This window comes from Rhamphochromis longiceps, linkage group LG5, assembly GCF_057381845.1.
Source record: "Rhamphochromis longiceps isolate RC_006_pf linkage group LG5, R_longiceps_female_GT1.1, whole genome shotgun sequence".
Lineage (NCBI taxonomy): Eukaryota > Metazoa > Chordata > Actinopteri > Cichliformes > Cichlidae > Rhamphochromis > Rhamphochromis longiceps.
The window spans coordinates 42,488,903-42,509,305 of record NC_140561.1 but is presented as its reverse complement, the minus strand read 5'-3'; the positions used below and the strand labels follow the sequence as shown (position 1 = coordinate 42,509,305).

Sequence of the window (20,403 nt, the reverse complement as noted above, 5' to 3'; positions counted from 1 at the left end):
GATGCCCGTGAAGGCCTGCAGACGTCTACCCAAGTCAAACTCATGGAAAGGAATTGATTTGAAGTTCACACTAATAAACTTATTGTTACATTTGCTATCATTTAAATTACAGTTTCCCATTTTTAAACTTGGCAGCGCTGGTTTGACGTCAGAATATAACAATGTGTTGCATATTAGCTGCTTCAGAGCTAATGGGATAGCGTGACAAGCCTTTCTGTAATGTTTTAGTGGGCAGTCTAAATTGTTTCTCTTCAGAAAAGATACAAAATCCAATAAAGCACCATTAGAGTCCAACAAGTCAGTTACAAACAAGATGCCGCTCAAACCAGTTTCTGATCAATAATAACTTTCTGTTAGTGGTTTAAGTCTATTGCTCCACATTCTCAACATGTGGGGAGAGAAGTTGTGCAAAAATCATTTTCCAGGCGTAAAGAATCTGTTTATGGAAACTAGGTAGTTTAACAGGAATTGTACTGATCTCAGTCACATCCTAATAAAAAATCAATCCCTCGTAATTCCTTGAATGAAGATCTGAGAATACGACACCACATGGAGTCAGCATGTGGGTGACAGATTAGTTGATGAGGTACATTGTAAATAAGCACTGTAGAGCAATGATCTAATGTGATCCCAGAAAAAGGAGTAAAATTCCACCATTAGCCCATCAGTTCCTGCTGATTTGGGTATTTGTTCGACTGCCTTTTCCAGCGCTTCTGTTGCAAGTTTACCCTTCATATGATCCTTCACACTTTCGTCCAATGTTCCAATAAAGCCTCTAAGACTCTCAGGAAACACAGTACCATTCGCCGCTGAATAGTTGGACTTATAAAGGTTGCTGCAGAATTGTATAATGTTTCTTCATTTACTTTGTCTTGGTCCTCAGTCAAATCTCCTCAATATCCAGTGATTGACTCTTCTTTTCAGTGTTTCTCTAAATTAAAGACGTAGGAAAAGTTTTTCTCTCCCTCCTCCATCCATCCAGCTCTTGAACGAACATAGGCGCCGTTGGTTTTCTCTAACAACAGTTTGTCACATTGGGATTGAAAATTATTTAGTTGTAATTGTTCATCCAGTGATGAATCCTGTTTCCAGCACAGCTTGTTAATGCCCTCAATAATGGTTTGTTGCTCCTGTCTTTTCTGTTTATTGGCACATTTGCTCATTTGAACTGCCGTCTGTTTCACTTGGACTCTGAACCATTCCTATTTGCTCACTTGTGACAAATCCAGTTGGTCTATTTCCACCATTAGATTTTTCACTTCAATACAGAAGTTGTCATTATGCAGAAGGCTGTTATAAAATTTCCAAGTAAGAGATCGATGTCTCTCTTCAGTTAATGAGATGGACAAGGAAATCAAACAGTGGTCAGTAAGAGGCTGAAACTTCACACCTGGAGATGTCGTTCATCAAACTGTTAGATCTTATAAGATCTAACAGTAATCAGTCCTTGAACATTGACCATTGTTCAGTTGAACCAAGTATAATGAGATGCAGATTATTCAGCCTCCAACAGTCAGTCACACAGGCTGTGTCCCAATCCAGCGACCGCACGCTGTGGAGTACGCGCAGTTCGTGCACTACGTATGGCGCGTGCTAGGAAGTACGAGAAGTGCGGAAGTGAGAGGCTTGTGAAACAGGCCTTCGTCGCGCTGCTCAGGTTGACTAGCAACTATGATACTAACCGCGAGAAACGTTTCATACAGCTTTGTGTGACAGAAATGAAGGAGAAGTGGACTTCCGGTGGCTCGAAGCACCGCATGGCCGCATAGAGAGTGACCTCCGGCACCAACCGTGTGTTTCCCCGGACTCGAGAGCTGTATTAGGGCTACATTGCCATTTTTCGACTCAAGAATGAGTGGGGATAAATCTAAAAAGGGAGGATACGGGCTACGAAACATTCTTGACTGTGAAATGGAGAAGGACGCCGCGGCTAGTGAGGCAAGCCTCGCATCGGGACAAGATGGCGACCGAGGTGAAGGTCTGGGTTGGCTTCGGGATGCTGTGAGTAGCGTACTGGTGGCCGAAATGGCTACATTGCGAACCGAATTGAAGAGTGACTTCAAAGCATTCGGTACGGAATTTCGGGAGGATGTAAAGAAGCAAATGGCCGAACTCTCTAAGGAATTGAATCAAAGATTACACGAGATGGCGGATCAGGTGGAGGAGATGACTGGTTGGCTAAAGCACGTCGAGGACAACATGGCTGACTCGGAACGCTGGGACATTGGTGTTAGGGATACACTTGTGCAGCTGTTGGAAAATCAACGGGCGCTTCAGGAAAAGGTGTCCGATATGGAGGGCCGCGCTAGACGCAAGAACATCCGGATCTACGGCGTACCGGAAAACTCGGAGGGCTCGTCGGTGACTACCTTTGTTGAAAATCTGATCAAAGAACACCTAGGCGAAGATTTCGGCCCGGACCGTGCTCTCGGCATTGAGCGCGCACACCGCGCGTTGGGACCGAAACCACCCCCGAACGCCCCACCACGCTCAATAATAGTGCGCTTCCTCCGGTTCTCTGTTAAAGAAGAGATTCTCCGCACGGCGTGGAACAAAGGGGTACATATCCAAAACAAACGGGTGTATTTCGATCATGACTACTCCCTGGAAGTGCAGAAAAGGAGACGGGAATATATCCCAGTTAAGAAGGCTTTGAAGGACAGGGGGATCCGCTTCCAGACACTACTAAGTAAGATGCGAGTGTTTTATGCGTCAGGCAATGTCCTATATAATACCGCGAGCCAAGCTGCCGAGGATTTAAGAAAGCGGGGAATAGCCGTGGGTAAGATCACTTTGGGGAACCAAACCAACAGGATGACAGAGGACACGATAAAGCAGCTACTTCCTTGGGAAACGCAGACAGCACACTGCGGGGGCGGCTTCCAGCAGCACGTGTGGGAAAAACTCCAAGCATTCCGGAGGGAGCAAGAAAAAGTGCCAGCAGACGAGTGAACAGCTGATGGCGGGACAACGGTGAGATAGCTGGCGGTAGAGTTTTGATAATCTAACCGCAGGAACACTGACTTTCGTATCCTTCAGAATTCATATTTCTTTAGGTTGGTGCCTACGGACATGGTTAGAGAACCACCACGTTATGTCTAGTAGCGATAAGAGACTGTTTCGTTTATTTTTTGCCCTTTTTTGGCTTTTTTGTCGGTCACTCCCCTCTTGTCGGATGAGGAGCCCCACCTTGTGGCCAGTCCCCTCAATGTCAAAGGACACTCTTATATCCTTTGTATTGGAAGCTCTTGTTAATGTTTGGTGTGTTTGCTGTTCAGTGAGTTCTGGTTGTGATGTTCTGAGGTCTGGGTTGATTATGTTGTATTCCACATCTCCACTTGATGGCTTATAATTTCTATAAAATGCTGTCACTAAATGTAAATGGCCTGAATAGCCCTATTAAAAGAAGCAAATTAATTGCCAAATTGAAAAAGGAGACCGTAGATTTGGCATATTGGCAAGAAACTCATCTAGACAATGCAGAACATGAGAAATTAAAAAAGATGGGTTTCAGACATACATTCTATTCATCGTATAGGGCCGGGAAAAAACGAGGAGTAGCTATCCTTATCTCAAATAAAATAAAATTTGAACATATATCTACTATAAGTGATAAGGAAGGTCGGTTTGTTTTAGTAAAAGGTAGAATAGAGAATAAGACGGTCACACTATTAAATGTCTATGCAACCCCCGGGAAGCAACGCAAGCTTCTTTTAAGAAGATATTTGATTTGATCTCTAAGGAAACGGTGGGAACTCTTATTTGTGCAGGAGATTTTAATTTACTGTTAAATCCCAGATTAGACTCAAATAATAGGGACAGGAAAAGCACGTCTGGAGGGAAACGGGTTAAAGGAATGTTAACGGAATTAGGACTTATTGATGTGTGGCGATCTATCCATGGGTCAGCGTCAGGATTCACTTTTTACTCTGCTCGACACTCAGTGTATTCGAGGATAGATTACTGTTTTATGTTTAATAGGGATTTAGACAGGATAAAAGATTGCAGAATAGGTCCAAGAGATGTCTCTGACCACAGTGGAATTTATATAACGTTACATTTGGACGGGACACGGAAGACAACTTTGTGGAGACTAAATACCGGTATGTTAAATGACCCCGCTTTTGTGAAACAAATGACAGCCGATCTTAACTTGTACCTGCAGGACAATAATGGAGAGACAAATCACAGTATTGTGTGGGATGCAGCCAAAGCTGTCCTCAGAGGTAAAATAATTGCGTGGTCGACCATGATTAAAAAGAAAAAGTCACAAGAATTGTTACAACTGCAGGATAGATTAATGGCCTTGGAACAGTCAGGTCTAAAGGATAAAAATACTACAGTAACCCACCAGATCAGACCGATTAAGCAGGAGATAGATAAGATATTGAGCGAAGAAGTAGAGAAAAACATAAGGTTCATGAAACAGAGGTATTATGAGGCGGGGCCTAAGGCGGCGAAGCAGTTGGCGTGGCGGATTAGAAAACAGCAAGCTGAAAATAATATTTATAAGATTAGAGACCCAGTTGGTAACAATGTTGTAACTGACCTGGATAAAATTCAAAAAGCGTTTGAAAAGTATTACAAATCCTTATATAGTCAATCTACTCAGGGTGATGTAAATAAGATGACTGACTTTTTGAATTCCTTAGACCTGCCTACGATTGGTCGAGAGGCAAATAATAAGTTAACGTCCTTAATATCTCGGGAAGAAATAATTAAAGCTATCTCCAGCCTTAAATCCAATAAATCACCAGGTACCGACGGGCTCCCTGCCGAATGGTACAAAACCATGAGGGAAAGCCTTCTTCCCCTGTTGGAAACTAGTTTTAACTACATTTTGAAAGGAGGTCTGGTACCTCCCTCTTGGAAGGAGGCCTTCATATCGGTTTTGCCAAAGGGGGGACAGGATAGACTAAACTGCAAATCTTATAGGCCTATAAGTGTCCTGAACTCAGACTATAAACTATACACAACTATTTTGGTGCGAAGAATGGATGCTGTAATGCCTTCTTTGATTGATGAAGACCAAACGGGTTTCTTGAAAAATAGACAAACCCACGATAATATTAGACGAGCTTTACACATCATCGAACACATTAATAATAAGAAAACAAGCTCAGTTATTCTTAGCTTAGATGCTGAAAAAGCATATGATTCAGTGAATTGGGACTTCCTCTTCTTAGTGATGAAAAGATTTGGTTTCTGTAGCGAGTTTATAAGATGTTTCCAAGCTCTTTATTCTCTCCCTACTGCCAGAATAAAAATTAACGGTAGCCTCTCCGATACTATTTTTTTAGAACGAGGATGTAGACAGGGGTGTCCAGCAAGCCCCTTCCTCTTCAACTTGTTTATCGAACCTCTAGCCCAGGCTATACGTCAGGAAACATCGTTGAAAGGGATTGTAATAGGAGGGGACGAGTACAAGGTGTGTTTACTCCTAAACTCAAAAAGCTGTGGCTGGAAAAGAGTAAGGCGTTCAGAAGCGGAGACAGGGACTGCTACAGAGAGGCCAAGTACAGGTTCACTAAGGAAGTGGACATTGCCAAACATCAGCACTCTGAGAAGATGCAGCAGCAGATCTCAGAGAATGACTCGGCCTCTGTGTGGAAAGGTTTTAGGAATATTACAAACTACAAGCCTAAAACCCCCCACTCCACTGATGACTTGCTCTTAGCCAACACCCTTAACGACTTCTACTGCCGTTTTGACGAGCCATCAGGCAGCCTTCACACCTCCAACGACCCCAACAATAGAGGCACTTTGGACACTCATTCCCCCACCTCTCCCCCCTCCATAGAGCCATCACCACCTTCAAACTGTTCACCTGCAACACCCGCCCCCTCACCCCACACAAAAGAGGATTTCACACCACCTCCTCCGACCACAACTCTGCATATTCATGAAGCAGATGTGAGGAAGCAGTTTAGGAGTCTGAATGCTCGGAAAGCTCCCGGCCCAGACGGCGTGTCTCCTGCCACCCTCAGACACTGTGCAAACGAGCTGGCCCCAGTGTTTTCTGGCATCTTCAACTCCTCACTGCAGGCATGTCATGTGCCTGCCTGCTTCAAGTCCTCTACCATAATCCCTGTCCCCAAGAAACCTAGGATCACTGGACTAAATGACTACAGACCCGTGGCTCTGACATCTGTGGTCATGAAGTCATTTGAGCGCCTGGTTCTCTCCCATCTCAAGACCCTCACGGCCCCCCTCCTGGACCCCCTGCAGTTTGCATATAGAGCCAACAGGTCTGTAGACGACGCCATCAACATGGCCCTACACTTCATCCTGCAGCATCTGGACTCCCCAGGAACCTACGCTAGGATCCTGTTTGTGGACTTCAGCTCTGCCTTCAACACCATCCTTCCAGACCATCTCCGAGGCAAGCTTTCCCAGATGAATGTGTCTGACCCCATCTGCCGGTGGATCACTGACTTCCTGACGGACAGGAAGCAGCACGTGAGGCTGGGGAAGAATGTCTCGGACTCCCGGACCATCAGCACCGGCTCCCCTCAGGGCTGTGTTCTTTCTCCTCTGCTCTTCTCCCTGTACACCAACTGCTGCACCTCCACCCACCAGTCTGTCAAGCTAATCAAGTTTGCAGATGACACCACCGTTATTGGGCTCATCTCGGACGGGGACGAGTCTGCCTACAGGAGGGAGGTTGAACGTCTGGTGTCTTGGTGCAGCCACAACAACCTGGTGCTGAATGCCCAGAAGACAGTGGAGATTATTGTGGACTTCAGGAAGCACACAGCCCCACTCCCCCCCATCATCCTGACTGACACCCCCATCACCTCTGTGGACTCATTCCGCTTCCTGGGTACCACCATCACCCAGGACCTGAAGTGGGAGCCCACCATCACCTCCGTCATCAAGAAAGCCCAGCAGAGGATGTACTTCCTGAGGCAGCTGAAGAAATTCAACCTGCCAACACGGACGATGATGCAATTCTACACTGCAATCATCGAGTCCATCCTCACCTCCTCCATCACCGTGTGGTACGCTGGAGCCACTATCAGGGACAAACAGAGACTGCAGCGTGTTGTGCGCTCTGCTGAGAAGGTGATTGGCTGCAGACTCCCATCTCTGCAGGACCTGTACACCTCCAGGACACTGGGGCGTGCAGCCCGGATCTCAGCTGACCCTTCTCACCCTGGACACAGTCTGTTTGACCTGCTCCCCTCAGGCAGGAGGCTCCGGTCCATTCGCACCAGAACCTCTCGCCACAAGAACAGTTTCTTCCCCTCTGCTGTTGGACACATGAACAATAACCACATGACTGTCCCCGCCACTAACACATGACCCTACGCTGTGTCACTGCATCATTTCATGTTCGGCACTGATCACCACCTGCACTCATGTATATATCTTTCTACGTAGCACTCATAATTCTTATTCTCATGTATATATCTCATGTATATCTCATGCACATATCTTTCTTTCTACATAGCACTTTAATTCTTATTGTCTGCACTGAAGCACCGCAGCAATTTCCTAATGTTGTAAACCTCAACATCTGGCAATAAACCCATTCTGATTCTGATTCTGATTCTGATTCTATATGCAGATGATGTCTTGGTGACAATCACGGATCCCAGCTCAGGTATACCAGTGTTAATGGGGATGTTGGAAACATATGGCCTGTATTCAGGGTATGTCCTTAATGTCAAAAAAACTCAAGTTCTGTCATTTAATTTTTCTCCGGACCAGACACTACTGGCAAAATTCAAGTTTAATTGGGAGGCAACTGCTATCAAATATTTGGGAGTGTTTCTGCCTAGAGATCTGACACAACTGTATGATATTAATTACAGTCGTATTAATAGAGAAATATATAGCGATCTCAACATTTGGGCCTTGCTCCCTCTCGACCTTGGCAACAGGATACAGATAATTAAAATGAATATTCTCCCCAAACTACTCTATCTTTTTCTTGCTTTACCTATTCAAATTCCAGAGAAGCAATTCAGGGAATGGAATAAGCAGATTTCGAGATTCATTTGGCTTAACAAAAGACCACGGGTGAAGTTCTCTACTTTGCAGTTGCCGAAAGACAAAGGGGGCTTGGCTCTACCTTCATTAAGGAATTACTACTTATCTGCTCAGCTGAGGTCCTTGGTGTGTTGGTGTAATCCATCTTTTTGTGCGAGGTGGAAGACGATTGAGATGTCTCTCTCAGACACGCCAATCCAGTCTAGACTTGGTCACGCGGCTTCTGATTTGGACGATACCTTGACGCCCAGCCACTGGGTCACTTTTACATTAAAAATATGGAGGGGAGTGGTCAAGCAGGCGCAACTCCAGGAAGAGATAAAACTTCTGAGGTGGCCAGCGTATGACCCTGATTTTTTACCTGCTTCCCACGATAGTAGATTTAAACAATGGGTGTGGCATGGAATCACTGCTGGGTGTTTGGTTATTGTAAAATCTAAAATTATGGCTTTTGATACCCTATGCAAGACTTACGATCTCGGGAAACAAGACTTTTTTCGATACTTGCAACTCCGTGACTATATTGGCAAAAGACTGAAGAGCTGTGTCCGTGGAGACTTCTCGATTGTTAATATTTTCATTGATGCTTATGACTCTGGGAGTAACAGAGCCTTGATAAGTAAACTGTATAAATGTCTGACTAAGCTCAAAGGGCACTCAACGGTTTACATAAAGCAGAAATGGGAAAAAGAAATGGACATTGTGATTACAGAAGATGGGTGGGCACGGATCTGGGAGACACAGTTTACCACGACTAACTCCAACATGTGGCGGGACTTCTGCTGGAAGAACATTATACACTATTTCATAACGCCTAAACAGAAGTCTAAATTCAGTGCTACACCTGCGTTTTGCTGGAGGAATTGTGGGGAAGTCGTGGCTGATTACGGTCATATATTCTGGTCCTGCCCACTCATACGACCCTTCTGGACGGAAGTTATAAAGATAATTACAGAGGTGTTGGGATTCCACGTGTCTTGTACATTTACCTCATTGTATCTGGGATATTTTACAGACGATTTAGTTGCAGATGATGTTTACCTTCTGAAAGTTCTCTTGGCTTCTGCGAAGAAGGCCATAACAAAACGCTGGCTCTGTAGAGATCCTCCCACTGTAACACTTTTTACCTCTATAGTGGAAGACGTCAAATTGATGGACTGTATGACTTTCACTCTGCGACTGCAGGGAGATTTGGGAAGGAGACGGTGGAGAAAATGGCTGGACTTTACAGCTTGTGGCAGCACCCTTTGATGCATAGAATTAGTAATGCAGACTTGTTGACGTATGTATGTGTGGATGTGCAGATGTATGTACAGGTGTATGTTATCTTCCCATGACCTCATACTGTTTCTGTTTTTTCTTTTATCTTGTTGCATAAAAATGTTCCTAAACAAATAAAAAGTGTCAAAAAAAGAAATGAAGGAGAAAAGTGTTTTGTTGTTCATTCATTTTTATGACCTCACTTTGATTAGTTGAGGCTGAGGCCACAGTAAAAACATGGTTGTTGGGCTTCATTCCTGTGCTGAACAGTCGTTTAAGATTAGCTAGTAAATAACAATGAGCTGATGTTGTTCATGCGACTAAAGTCATCTCACTGTGGTAATGTAAATATAATATGGCCAATATTATAGTATTGTCAGATTATTAGTTATTACAGCAGAGCTTGAACTCTGGGTCAAAGATTCAAGTTGCAGTTATTTATATTTCCTATCACCTTAAATCTTCACTCAAAGACGAGTATCTGTGACAGTGTATATATAGATGTGTTATATATGAGTCAAATATTGTTCGTTTAATATGTTGGCATCACTAAATTTGTCTCAATGTTTACATATATGTGTAAAAAGCAAATGTACGAGCTGTGATAACTGTGTCTGATAGAATGAAGAGTAGACTGATATATGAAATATTCCTTTATTGGGTGAGAAAATCAGACCATGTCATAACTGCTGTAAGTCACACAGAACAGATATCAGAGCCTTAAACAGGCTGACGTCTGCTAAATGGGTCAAACTGGGCAGAAAGTCTACAAACACATAACATCCTTATAGAATATGATGTAACACTATAGATCAACTTAGCTCAGAATATATAAAGCATATAAACAGTTACAGCAATATGATGCAACAAACACAGCAGTGCTACTGATCCAAAATACTCAAAGCTTCATAGAACTGAAACCAACATTTATTTTAGCTCCATTCTGCTGCTGATACAGACTTTAGGTTTCTGAACATTAAACTTGTTGCTGCCTTTCATAGTGTGTAACTTGAAGGCCCTGAGTACTTTCTCTCACACTGGAAACACTGGGATGATAACATTATTTGAACATTACCTAATAAGACTGATTCAGCACAGACAGTTATGTTAAACTTTTCTAGCAGTCCTTCACAAACAGGGAACAGTCTGTCTATTCTCTCCATCTGTCAGCTGCTGCTGGCTCTTCCTCCTCCTCTTCCTCACACACTGCTGAGTTTGTCCTGGTGGATCATCAGGGCTGCAAAGCCTCACAGATGATGTGCAGCAGTGGCTCCCTCAGTCTGTCCTCACTCTGGACACTTGCAGTCGTCACACATGGAAATCAAATGTGTGATAAGCTGCAGGATTCAAACACAAGTGTGACTTATAAACACATGTTCATACTTTTATTCCACAATCAGAGAGAAAGAAACAGAGAGAGTGTGCAGGACAGACAGACAGGTGACAGTCTCAGGTGTACACACTGCTACACAACAGCACCAGAGAAGCAGGATTTAGTGTTTGTGTTATTACGAGTGTAAACAAGAAGAGTTCCAGATGGTGCAGTGGACACATGTGTGACTGCTGTGATTAAAGCATCTTTCTTTCAGCTTAACGAGTGAACCGTCAGCTCGTTCAAACACACGTTAAAGTCCGTTTGGTACTTACTTTTGAAAGTTCACTCTTCGGCCGCTCCGCTTCTGCCGTATTTTTCGGCTAAATTATCCACACCCAGCTATGAATCGTGGGATATATGGGACCAGGAAGTATACACTGGACCACACTTCAAATTTGGGGAAATGGACGGCGCATTTGGAGTACAAATAGCCGTCGTCGCTGTGACGTAATAGGTCTCAAAATGCGTACTCGAAGTGTGCGGTCGCTGGATTGGGACACAGCCATGGACTGACTTTGGAGACCGAATTAATACTTTCATCTAAAGCAGGGGTGGGCAATTCCAGGCCCCGAGGGCCAGTGTCCTGCAGGTTTTAGATCTCACCCTGGGTCAACACACCTGAATCCCATGATTAGTTCATTACCAGGCCTCTGGAGAACTTCAGGACATGTTGAGGAGCTAATTTAGCCATTTAAATCAGCTGTGTTGGTTCAAGGACACATCTAAAACCTGCAGGGACACCGGCCCTCGGGGCCTGGAGTTGCCCACCGCTGATCTAAAGGAAGCACTGAAGCTCCTTTCCTTAGTGTTTGGAACAGCTGATTATCACTGCCATGCAGATACTTTGGAGCACGTCTCTCAGTGAGAACCCTTCCTGAGCAAAAGGGATGATTGCAGTGCACTCAGACGCCACAGGCTCCGCCTTCTGCTGACACCCCCTAGGCTCTGATTGGCTTCTTGAAGTGATAACCATACAAACTACACAAACTAAGTGGAATCACACTGAAAAACTTTATTTAAAAAAAAAAAAAAAACACAAACCAGAAGTTGAAAAAAAAAAAATCTATACAACAGGTGTGTGTGAAGGGGTGGAGCCTCTTCAGGGCCGTGGGGGAGGTCTCATCCCAGGAGGAGGTGGTCCTGAAAGAGCAGAGCACAAGTCACATTGGTCTGATAAATACCACGATGTGATCCGATTGGGTGTTTCCAGAGTGAAATCTTACCTCTCATGCCCGGCGGAGGAGGCCTCATGCCTGGGGGGGGCATACCCATTGGAGCGCCGCGACCCGGACCAGGTGGCATGCCCATTGGAGGACCCATCGGTGGTCGCATGCCAGGGGGCGGTCCCATCATACCTGCAGAGAGGGGGGAGAGATTAAAATGGACCAATCATCAGGGAACAGCTGACCCTGTAAGAGAGTAAACTGATTCTTGATAATGAAGAGGATGATCACTGATCACATGATCACTGAGCAGCGCTTTGTTTAAGAGGCTCCTCCCCTTGTGCTCACAGAGGGCCACAGAGCAGAAGCCTCACACCTGGGCAGGTGATCACTCAGTCTCCAGGTGAAGAAAAGGAGAGGAGCAACGACCGCACCAACAGACTCCTCAGCTTGACGCTGCATGCCCGCCATGTTTAAACTACGAAACCTAGAGTACGGACTAACGAACCCACATCTGACTCCTCCCACTGATTTCTCCTTCTGCTGTGATTTTGTTTATGCAGGTCATATTCTGATGGTCAGCGCTACAAACTACAGGTCCAGGGTCTCCTTCTCTACAGGTGACAAAGGAACCACTGCAGCACCATGAGGAGAATGCAGGTCACATGACTGAGGAATCTGAACGCACCTGGTGCCTCACCTGTAGCTTCTTGGGATTTTATTTGTTTTTAAAGAAACATCACATCAAACTTGGTCTTGTTGCCAAGTTGTCTTACAGTGACATCACTGACCTGGAGGTGGGGCTCCTCTGCCCATGGGGGGCGGGGCTCCTCGCCCAGGTGGGTACTGGGTCGGCGCCCCAGCGATGCTGGCGCCTGCTGCTGCGGCGGCAACCGTCCCTCGACCCTGCGGCGTCATCACCTGCCCAAACACAGGAAACTGTCATCACTGAGCGTGCTCAGACACACACACACACACACTGAGACCAGCTGGCATCACCATATTTACCTGCTGCGATGGTCCGCCCACACCTCTGACCGGCCCCGCAAGGCCAGCTGGTGCCTGAGGCATCGGAGCACCAGCGGGAACGCCGCGACCTGCTGCCCGCCCCACGCCTGGCCCTCCTGCCACGCCTGCCAATGGGACACGAGCGATCCCCGTCTGTAGGAGAGGGGTCAGAGGTCAGAATTAATTCAACACAAACAAACACAGTTTCACGAAGCTCCTCGCGCAGGGGCCACTCACGTCCTTAGGGGGCGGGCCCTCCACTGTCATGGAGACCAGGTTCTCCCCCCTCAGCAGCACCAGACCCAGAACACGTTTCTCCTCACGCTCCGGCTGCTTCGAGTTCTTTGGCCTGAAAAACACCCAGAAATTAGTCACGGTGTGGTTACAAATTCATGGGCTGCATCCTCCTGAGGACCCGGCCTTCGCGGTCTACGTGGGCCGGGTCCTCAGAAGGTCGGGTACGCCGGAAGTGCGAGGCTGTGAAATGGAGCGGTCTAGCCTTCACATTAGCGTCACTGCTGACTCACAGGAGTTTAATAACCTCGCCGTCTGCTCCTTGCTTTCTGAAATATAACAGGACACTGGAGTAAACTCTCAACCGTCTCACACGTCTGTTTAATCAGTTTTCTGTTTGATGTTTATTCAGCTGTGTGAAAACCCCGGAGGAACCCACCGGGGGGATTATTAAAGTTTTATTTAAAATCTAATAACTTTGATCTCAGCCAAACTGATTTACTCAGGAACAAATAAAACAAGTTATCCAAGTGACTTATATATCATGTTTGACCTGAGTAGCGAAAGACGGCTGTGATCTGAAAACCATGTGCCGGGAGTTTGCCTGGCACATCGAGCTGGTGGGTAGCAGACGTCTCCGAAAACGTTGGAGCAGTTTTGCAAATATGTGATGTCTTGATAAACCGAGCAGATATTTGATTTTACACAGCTACTTTCTCGCCTGAAAATATCTTCAAAGTTTATTTTGTGACCCAGAAAGAGTAATAAGAGTAAAATTAAAACTTAGTAGCGGTCGCCATTGTTGGAAACTGCAATTGGCTGGGCCACGCTATGAATTCTGGGATATGGTGGGCCACAAAGGACACACCCGACCCATCCTTCAAAAAACGTCGCGTCGCTGTGACGTCCTCAGGAGGATGCAGCCCATGAATTTGGACACCCCTTGTGTCGTTCAGTTGCAAAGATGAAATCAGATCAGGGTGAATGAATGTGATTGGTTGAAAAGGTGTTCAGGTGTGTGCACTCTGTCTCTATCAAGATGTGGACAGGAAGCTTTAATGTTTCCATGGATACAGTTTAAAGCTACCCCGGTCTGATGTGCAACCATCACCTTAGAAACAAAGAACAGCACTGAGCACGCTCAGACAAATCATTCTCTGTAATTGAAATGTTTATTTTCCCGCTCTGTGCCAAAAATCACCAGTTTCTGCTGCTTCAGCTCAGACACTTATGTGACTGTATCAGATTACACTCACAGGGATCGCTGTCTGTGGAAGACACCTTATAAAACCCAGAGTTAACCCTGGCTAGTGACATGCAGCCTCTGGTTCGATTGGTTTTCTCTGTGTGACTTTTAACACCTGTAGCTCCACCCCTTAATCCAGTGTATAGGTGGAGCCAGATCACTTACTTGATCTTCCTGAACTCGTCGCAGTCACACAGGATGAGGTTCATGTGTTTGTCAAAGGCCTTGAAGGTGCCGATGAAGATCCGCCCATCCTGCAGGATGCACCTCATCCTGAAGTCGATGTGCTGCAGCATCTTTGAGCTCTTCCCCACAGTCTGACCAATCAGAAAGAGGGGCTGTGTTACATCATCATCATGACTGACCATTGGAGCCACCACATTACATTATCAATACCCTCATCAAAAACATCAATATTATCAGCATCTGACCAATCAAAGAGACACGCCAGTTCCATCATCAACATCTTCTTTTAGACTCCTCAGGAAAGTCTCCAGTTCTCAGAGCTAAGACAGGTAAGGGGTCAGAAACCAGGGGCTCCCCATCAGCATATCAGAGGTTACGTGTCTTCACCTCAAGGGCAACGTGCTTCAGTGATGAGACGCCCAATGGCATTCAGCCAGAAACAAAAACAAAGTGGGCGGTCCCAAGTTGAACTTCACAGCTTTGAGGTGAGCAACCAAACCAGCCAATGAGCGCAAGGCACAAGGCATTACAAGGCAACTGCAGCTGAGGGGACCTCCACAAGACAGACCTAACAGAACAACTTCCTTTGATGACAGAAATATGTCTGTGAAGGTTCTCAGCCATTCAGGTCATCGTAGTCTAAGGAGCTTGGAAAGAAAAGCGAAAGAGGCAGTGTATCAGAGAAACTCAGGAGTTTTCTCCAAGCACGACATCCCGGTGTATTTCAGACCCAGAAACACACTCAGACACAAAGTGGTTCGTCCCAAAGACAAAACTCCAAAACACAAACTTAACAATGTGGTGTATGCTGTACAGTGCAGCGAGGAATGCCCAGACCTCTACATTGGAGAGACCAAACAGTAGGGCTGCACGATTAATCGTTAGAAAATTGCAATCTCGATTCATACTTATGTGCGATCTCATTTCCAAATGACAACCATTTAAAAAAAAAGAAAAAAGACGACGACTGTACCGCATTTTGATCCGGGACGTACTCTGCATGAAAACAAGCGCTCACTCTTCCTGCTCAACAAATGACAAGGGCGGAGCCTTATACCACGTGATACAGAAGCTGTGCCGTGTGATGCTAAAATTAGCAGGGAAAAAACAACGGAGCAGTGTTGCCAACTTAGCGACTTTGTCGCTATATTTAGAGAGTTTTCAGACCCTTTAGCGAGTTTTTTTTTTTTTTAGAAAAAAAGTTGCTAAAAAAGACGTGAAAACGCTTATCGCTTTTACTTTCAACAAGCAGCGGGTGCTGTAACGCAGTCAGTTCTTCTTTTACTCTTATGCTGTTTTGTGGATCACAAGGTTTAAAACTACTCATAAACACACACACACAAAGTAATTCCACCAGAGTGCCTATTTCGGGTCACTTTTGCCGGTCCAAGCCCGGGTAAAGGAGCAGGGTTGGAATTGTGACATTAAAAAAACCAATAATTGCTAAAAGAAATTTAATTTGTAGTTCTAAATAAACTCTAAATGCATTTAGGACGTTTTTTACTCACTTTATGTCTCTTCCACGATGTTATTTCTCTCTCCAACAACATAGGTTACAATTAGATTAGCATGACCAATTATGCAAATTAGGCGATGACGTCATTTAGCGACTTCTAGGACAACCAATAGCGATTTTCCTTACTGAGGAGTTGGCAACACTGCAACGGAGAGCACGTCAGGGATGACGAGAAAGTGACAGGAGAAAATCCGTTCCGGTCAACCACCCAAACATCAATAACGGGAACCTTATACAGCGCTTCCCTATAAGCGGTTGCCCCATGATCGGAAGGTCAGGGGTTCGAATCCCCTGAACGGCTACCCTGAGGTACCCTTGAGCAAGGTACCATCCCCACACGCTGCTCCCCGGGCGCTGCACTGGTGGCTGCCCACTGCTTCACTGAGTGAATGGGTTAAATGCAGAGAATTTCCCTACGGGGATCAATAAAAAGTGTACATTATTTTTATTATTAGTCCCTCTTTGGGGGGGGGAAACTCCCACGGGGTTTAAATCTGGGACTCTCCACCATTTGACTCTAGAACTGAAGAAGCTTCTCGGATGAGAGGTGAAACGTCTTCAAGCAACTTAAAGAAGTCCAGGCGCTTTTCTTTCTAAGCTTCTTAGACAATGACAGAAACAAAGCTCAAACTGTGACCGGGACAGGAAGGAAAGTGGTCACTGTCCCACCGGTTCAGAATAAAACCCTGCTGAACTAACAGAGACTACAGTAAACTGAAGCTCAACTTCTGTGGGAATGCTACGTTCTAACTGATGTTACTGTACACTCCTTTTATTCCTACACCGCAACCTTCCACGCCAAGTTTATGCCAACCCAATGTGTAGTTACATTTCTCAGGAGGTGCACATCAGGTTATGGCTTAAGTTACAATGCATAACTGAAGAATAATTCACCTGTAACCTGTGTCAGCACGGGTCGATAAGGTGTTAGAGCACACAGGTGCTTTCATAATAAAGGGTCAGCACATATCAATAAAACAGTAGAACTCTAGATAGTGTCTTCCATCTAACCTGCAGGCTGATTGATAATACTTTATTCATGGAGTCTCCAAAAGTTGATTCTGTTCATCTGGACGTAGCGTTTTGTGGGAGAAACGTTTCATCACTCATCCAAGTGACTTCTTCAGTCTCAGCTGACTGCAGGTTTCAATCTTATAAACAGTACGTTTGCATGACTGAAACCAGCCCACTGAGAGAACAATGGGCTGAGTGCTCAGTTCCTTAATCATAATTATGCAAATTCTCATAACCATTGATCAACAACCACTAACCAAAACCCACTGATCAATGGCCATGAGTACCATTTACAGAGAGTTGGGGAATGGCTGCAATCACAGCATTGTAAGATGGCGAAAGATGTAACCTTAGGCCTCCTCCTCGATTCAGAGATGGTCTTTATTCATGGAGCTGGACTGGAGCAGCAGGGATCGAACCAGCAACCTTCCCATGCCCTGCTTTGTTCCTGTCAGTGCGCCCCAGGGTGGCTGTGCCTACAATGTAGCTTGCCATCACCAGTGTGTGAATGTGTGTGTGAATGGGTGGATGACTGGATATGTAAAGCGCTTTGGGGTCCTTAGGGACTAGTAAAGCGCTATATAAATACAGGCCATTTACCATTTTATTTAAGCTACAGCCACCCAATGCTGCAAGCCCCTTTCCCAATAAAAGTGCACCACTCTGACCTATGACCTGTCTGTAGCACAAGTTAAATATAGTTATTTCAATAAAGTTAGCTCGACCCTGTTAGCCGTTAGCCTCTCTGTTTGCCACCGAGTTCGCTCATCGTGTGCGCCACTCCAGCAGCTCGGGAAGATGAGGCCTACCGGCACGGAGACCAGAAGAGTGTCCCGGTAAAATCCGGACTCTGCCCCCGGAACCCCAGGTCTCGGTTACGCCCCGAGGTGGACTCGAACTCGGCATTGATGATAGAGCCGGGTCTGATCAATAACACCCCCCGCCTCCCTGACGTCTGTGCGACGTTCCCTCTCCCCGATGTAAACCGTTAAATGAGCGGTAACTGAAACGATACCGCGCTGTCCGCAGCGACAGGGACCCGAACCATCGCCGGAAACGGTACTCACCATGTTTGCGATTCCGATGGCTCTGATTCACACCGGATTAAAAAATTCTGACCCGCGGAGATCCCGTCAGGCCGCCTTTAACAGGAACTACAGGAAATGACGCACAGCCGACCGGAAACTGTGGCAACGCCGAAAAGATTCCCCCTGTGCGAGGAACAAAAAGTTCCTGCGCGAAGACTGAAATTGTTAATCACGTTAATTAACGTTAACAAGTTCAAATAAAGTTTCACGTTCACCGCTCACGGATCGTTTGCATGTACATGCTTTCTGACGTCATTAAAATAAAGAAATCTTCTGCAGTCAGCGAAGCAGCTTCACTTTGATACTGAATCACCAAACAGCTGGCTGCTGGTCTGAGATCAGCTAAATGATTTTACTGCTGCAAATTTTGGTACCCGTCTGATACCAGGTGAACCCAGGGCCAGCACTGATGTAAGGAGAGCAGTGCGTCCTGATTTATGAGATCTAAGGCACTCAGCTCGGCTGCTGTAGTTTTAAATAAGATAAGATAAGATAAGATAAGATAACCTTTATTAGTCCCACACGTGGGAAATTTGTTTTGTCACAGCAGGAAGTGGACAGTGCAAAAGTTATGAGGCAAAAATTAGAATACAATAAGAATAAATACAGTACACAACTGTACAGAATAGAATAAAATAAAATACTATATACAGTAGAATAAAATAAAATAAATATACAATAAGATAAAAATAGAATACAAATACAAATACTATATACAACTGAGTAAAAATACAAATGTTCTTTTTGTTTTATGTTCTTTTTTTCCATTCAAACCTTTATTTAAACCTTTTTTATTTTTATTTTATTGCTATGTCTGGTTTTATTACTATGTGCGTATTAGTATTGTACAGCACTTTGGTCTACCAGGTGTGTTTTTAAAGTGCTATATAAATAAATAAATAAATAACTGATGATTTAAACCTCAGTGCAATACAAAATAGAATTAAACAGTACCATATTAATGGTGTTGTACTTACAAAAAAATTGCATACCATAGACAAACAAATAAAAGAACAATTTCAGAACCTACAATATAAATATGTTAGGGGGAAAGTAACTGATCAAGCCAAAGAATAAAGTGATTGAAAGATCTTGATTTTTTCACAAACACCAATAGTTTTTATAGTTTTTGGGTTAGTGGAGTTCTTAATTGAATTAAGATACTGTTCAAGTTCAAAGGAGATACATAAAAAGAGGGATGTCTTCCTAAACACGTGGACTTGTGAATATGAAATTTAGCCATTAAAATTAACAAGTTAATCATATATCTGTTATCAAAGTTGAATTGTCTTTGGTTTTTGTGTAGACCAAATAAAACATATTTCCAAAACAGTACAAATCCTTTAAATATATTTTCTGATATAAAAACACAAATTCTGCCAAAAATCTTGCACACGGTTACAAAACCAAAAAAGATGTATCGTATATTCCTTGGAAGTTTTACAAAAGCTACAGCTTGTATCAATGTCTAATTTGAATTTGCTTTGAAGACAATCTTTAGAAGGATAAATTCTGTGTATTAATTTATAAGAAATATCTTTAATTTTGTTGGTAATTAAAAACTGATTAGGGAGTCTCCAAACTTTGTTCCACATAATACCATCTGACAGCCAGTTCCAGAAAAAAATGACATATGGTAGCGTGGTTATGCTACTCTGAAATAAAGATCTGATAGATTTATTGTTGTCTTTAGTTTGCTTAGAAAAGCAAATCTTGCCAACAAAAGTTTGTATGGGAGATCTCAACGGCCTGTGGAATGAAGTGATATTAGGTTGATTCTTAAACAGCATACAAACCCCTGATGGTATTAAGCCAAATACTTTTGTATAATCATGACGATTTATAGCTAAACTAAACAAAATTCTTCATAGGAGAAAAGCGTACCATTTGAATCAAATAATTGGTTGACTAAAATAATGTTATTCCTAAACCAACTAAGTTTTTAGAGTGTTGAGAGATTAATCTGTAATCCTCTGTTATAAATGGTAAATGGCCTGTATTTATATAGCGCTTTTCTAGTCCCTAAGGACCCCAAAGCGCTTTACATATCCAGTCATCCACACATTCACACACTGGTGATGGCAGCTACATTGTAGCCACAGCCACCCTGGGGCGCACTGACAGAGGCGAGGCTGCCGGACACTGGCGCCACCGGGCCCTCTGACCACCACCAGTAGGTAACAGGTGAAGTGTCTTGCCCAAGGACACAACGACCGAGACTGTCCAAGCTGGGGCTCGAACCGGCAACCTTCCGATTACAAGGCGAACTCCTAACTCTTGAGCCACGATCGCCCCTTAACCCCATTTATCATTATTTT

General features: G+C 44.5%; 1 protein-coding gene across 1 annotated transcript; it reads right to left on the bottom strand.

The window, feature by feature from the left end:
- Positions 1 to 11,622: 11,622 nt before the first annotated feature.
- Positions 11,623 to 18,217, bottom strand: snrpb (small nuclear ribonucleoprotein polypeptides B and B1). The gene is made up of 7 exons (XM_085407757.1): positions 18,065 to 18,217; positions 14,447 to 14,598; positions 13,039 to 13,150; positions 12,802 to 12,954; positions 12,585 to 12,714; positions 11,854 to 11,985; positions 11,623 to 11,770 (listed from the first exon to the last, which is right to left on the bottom strand). Exons 1-7 carry the CDS (start codon positions 18,065 to 18,067, stop codon positions 11,730 to 11,732), a joined length of 723 nt encoding a protein of 240 aa, XP_085263883.1. The 5' UTR covers positions 18,068 to 18,217; the 3' UTR covers positions 11,623 to 11,729.
- Positions 18,218 to 20,403: the final 2,186 nt, after the last annotated feature.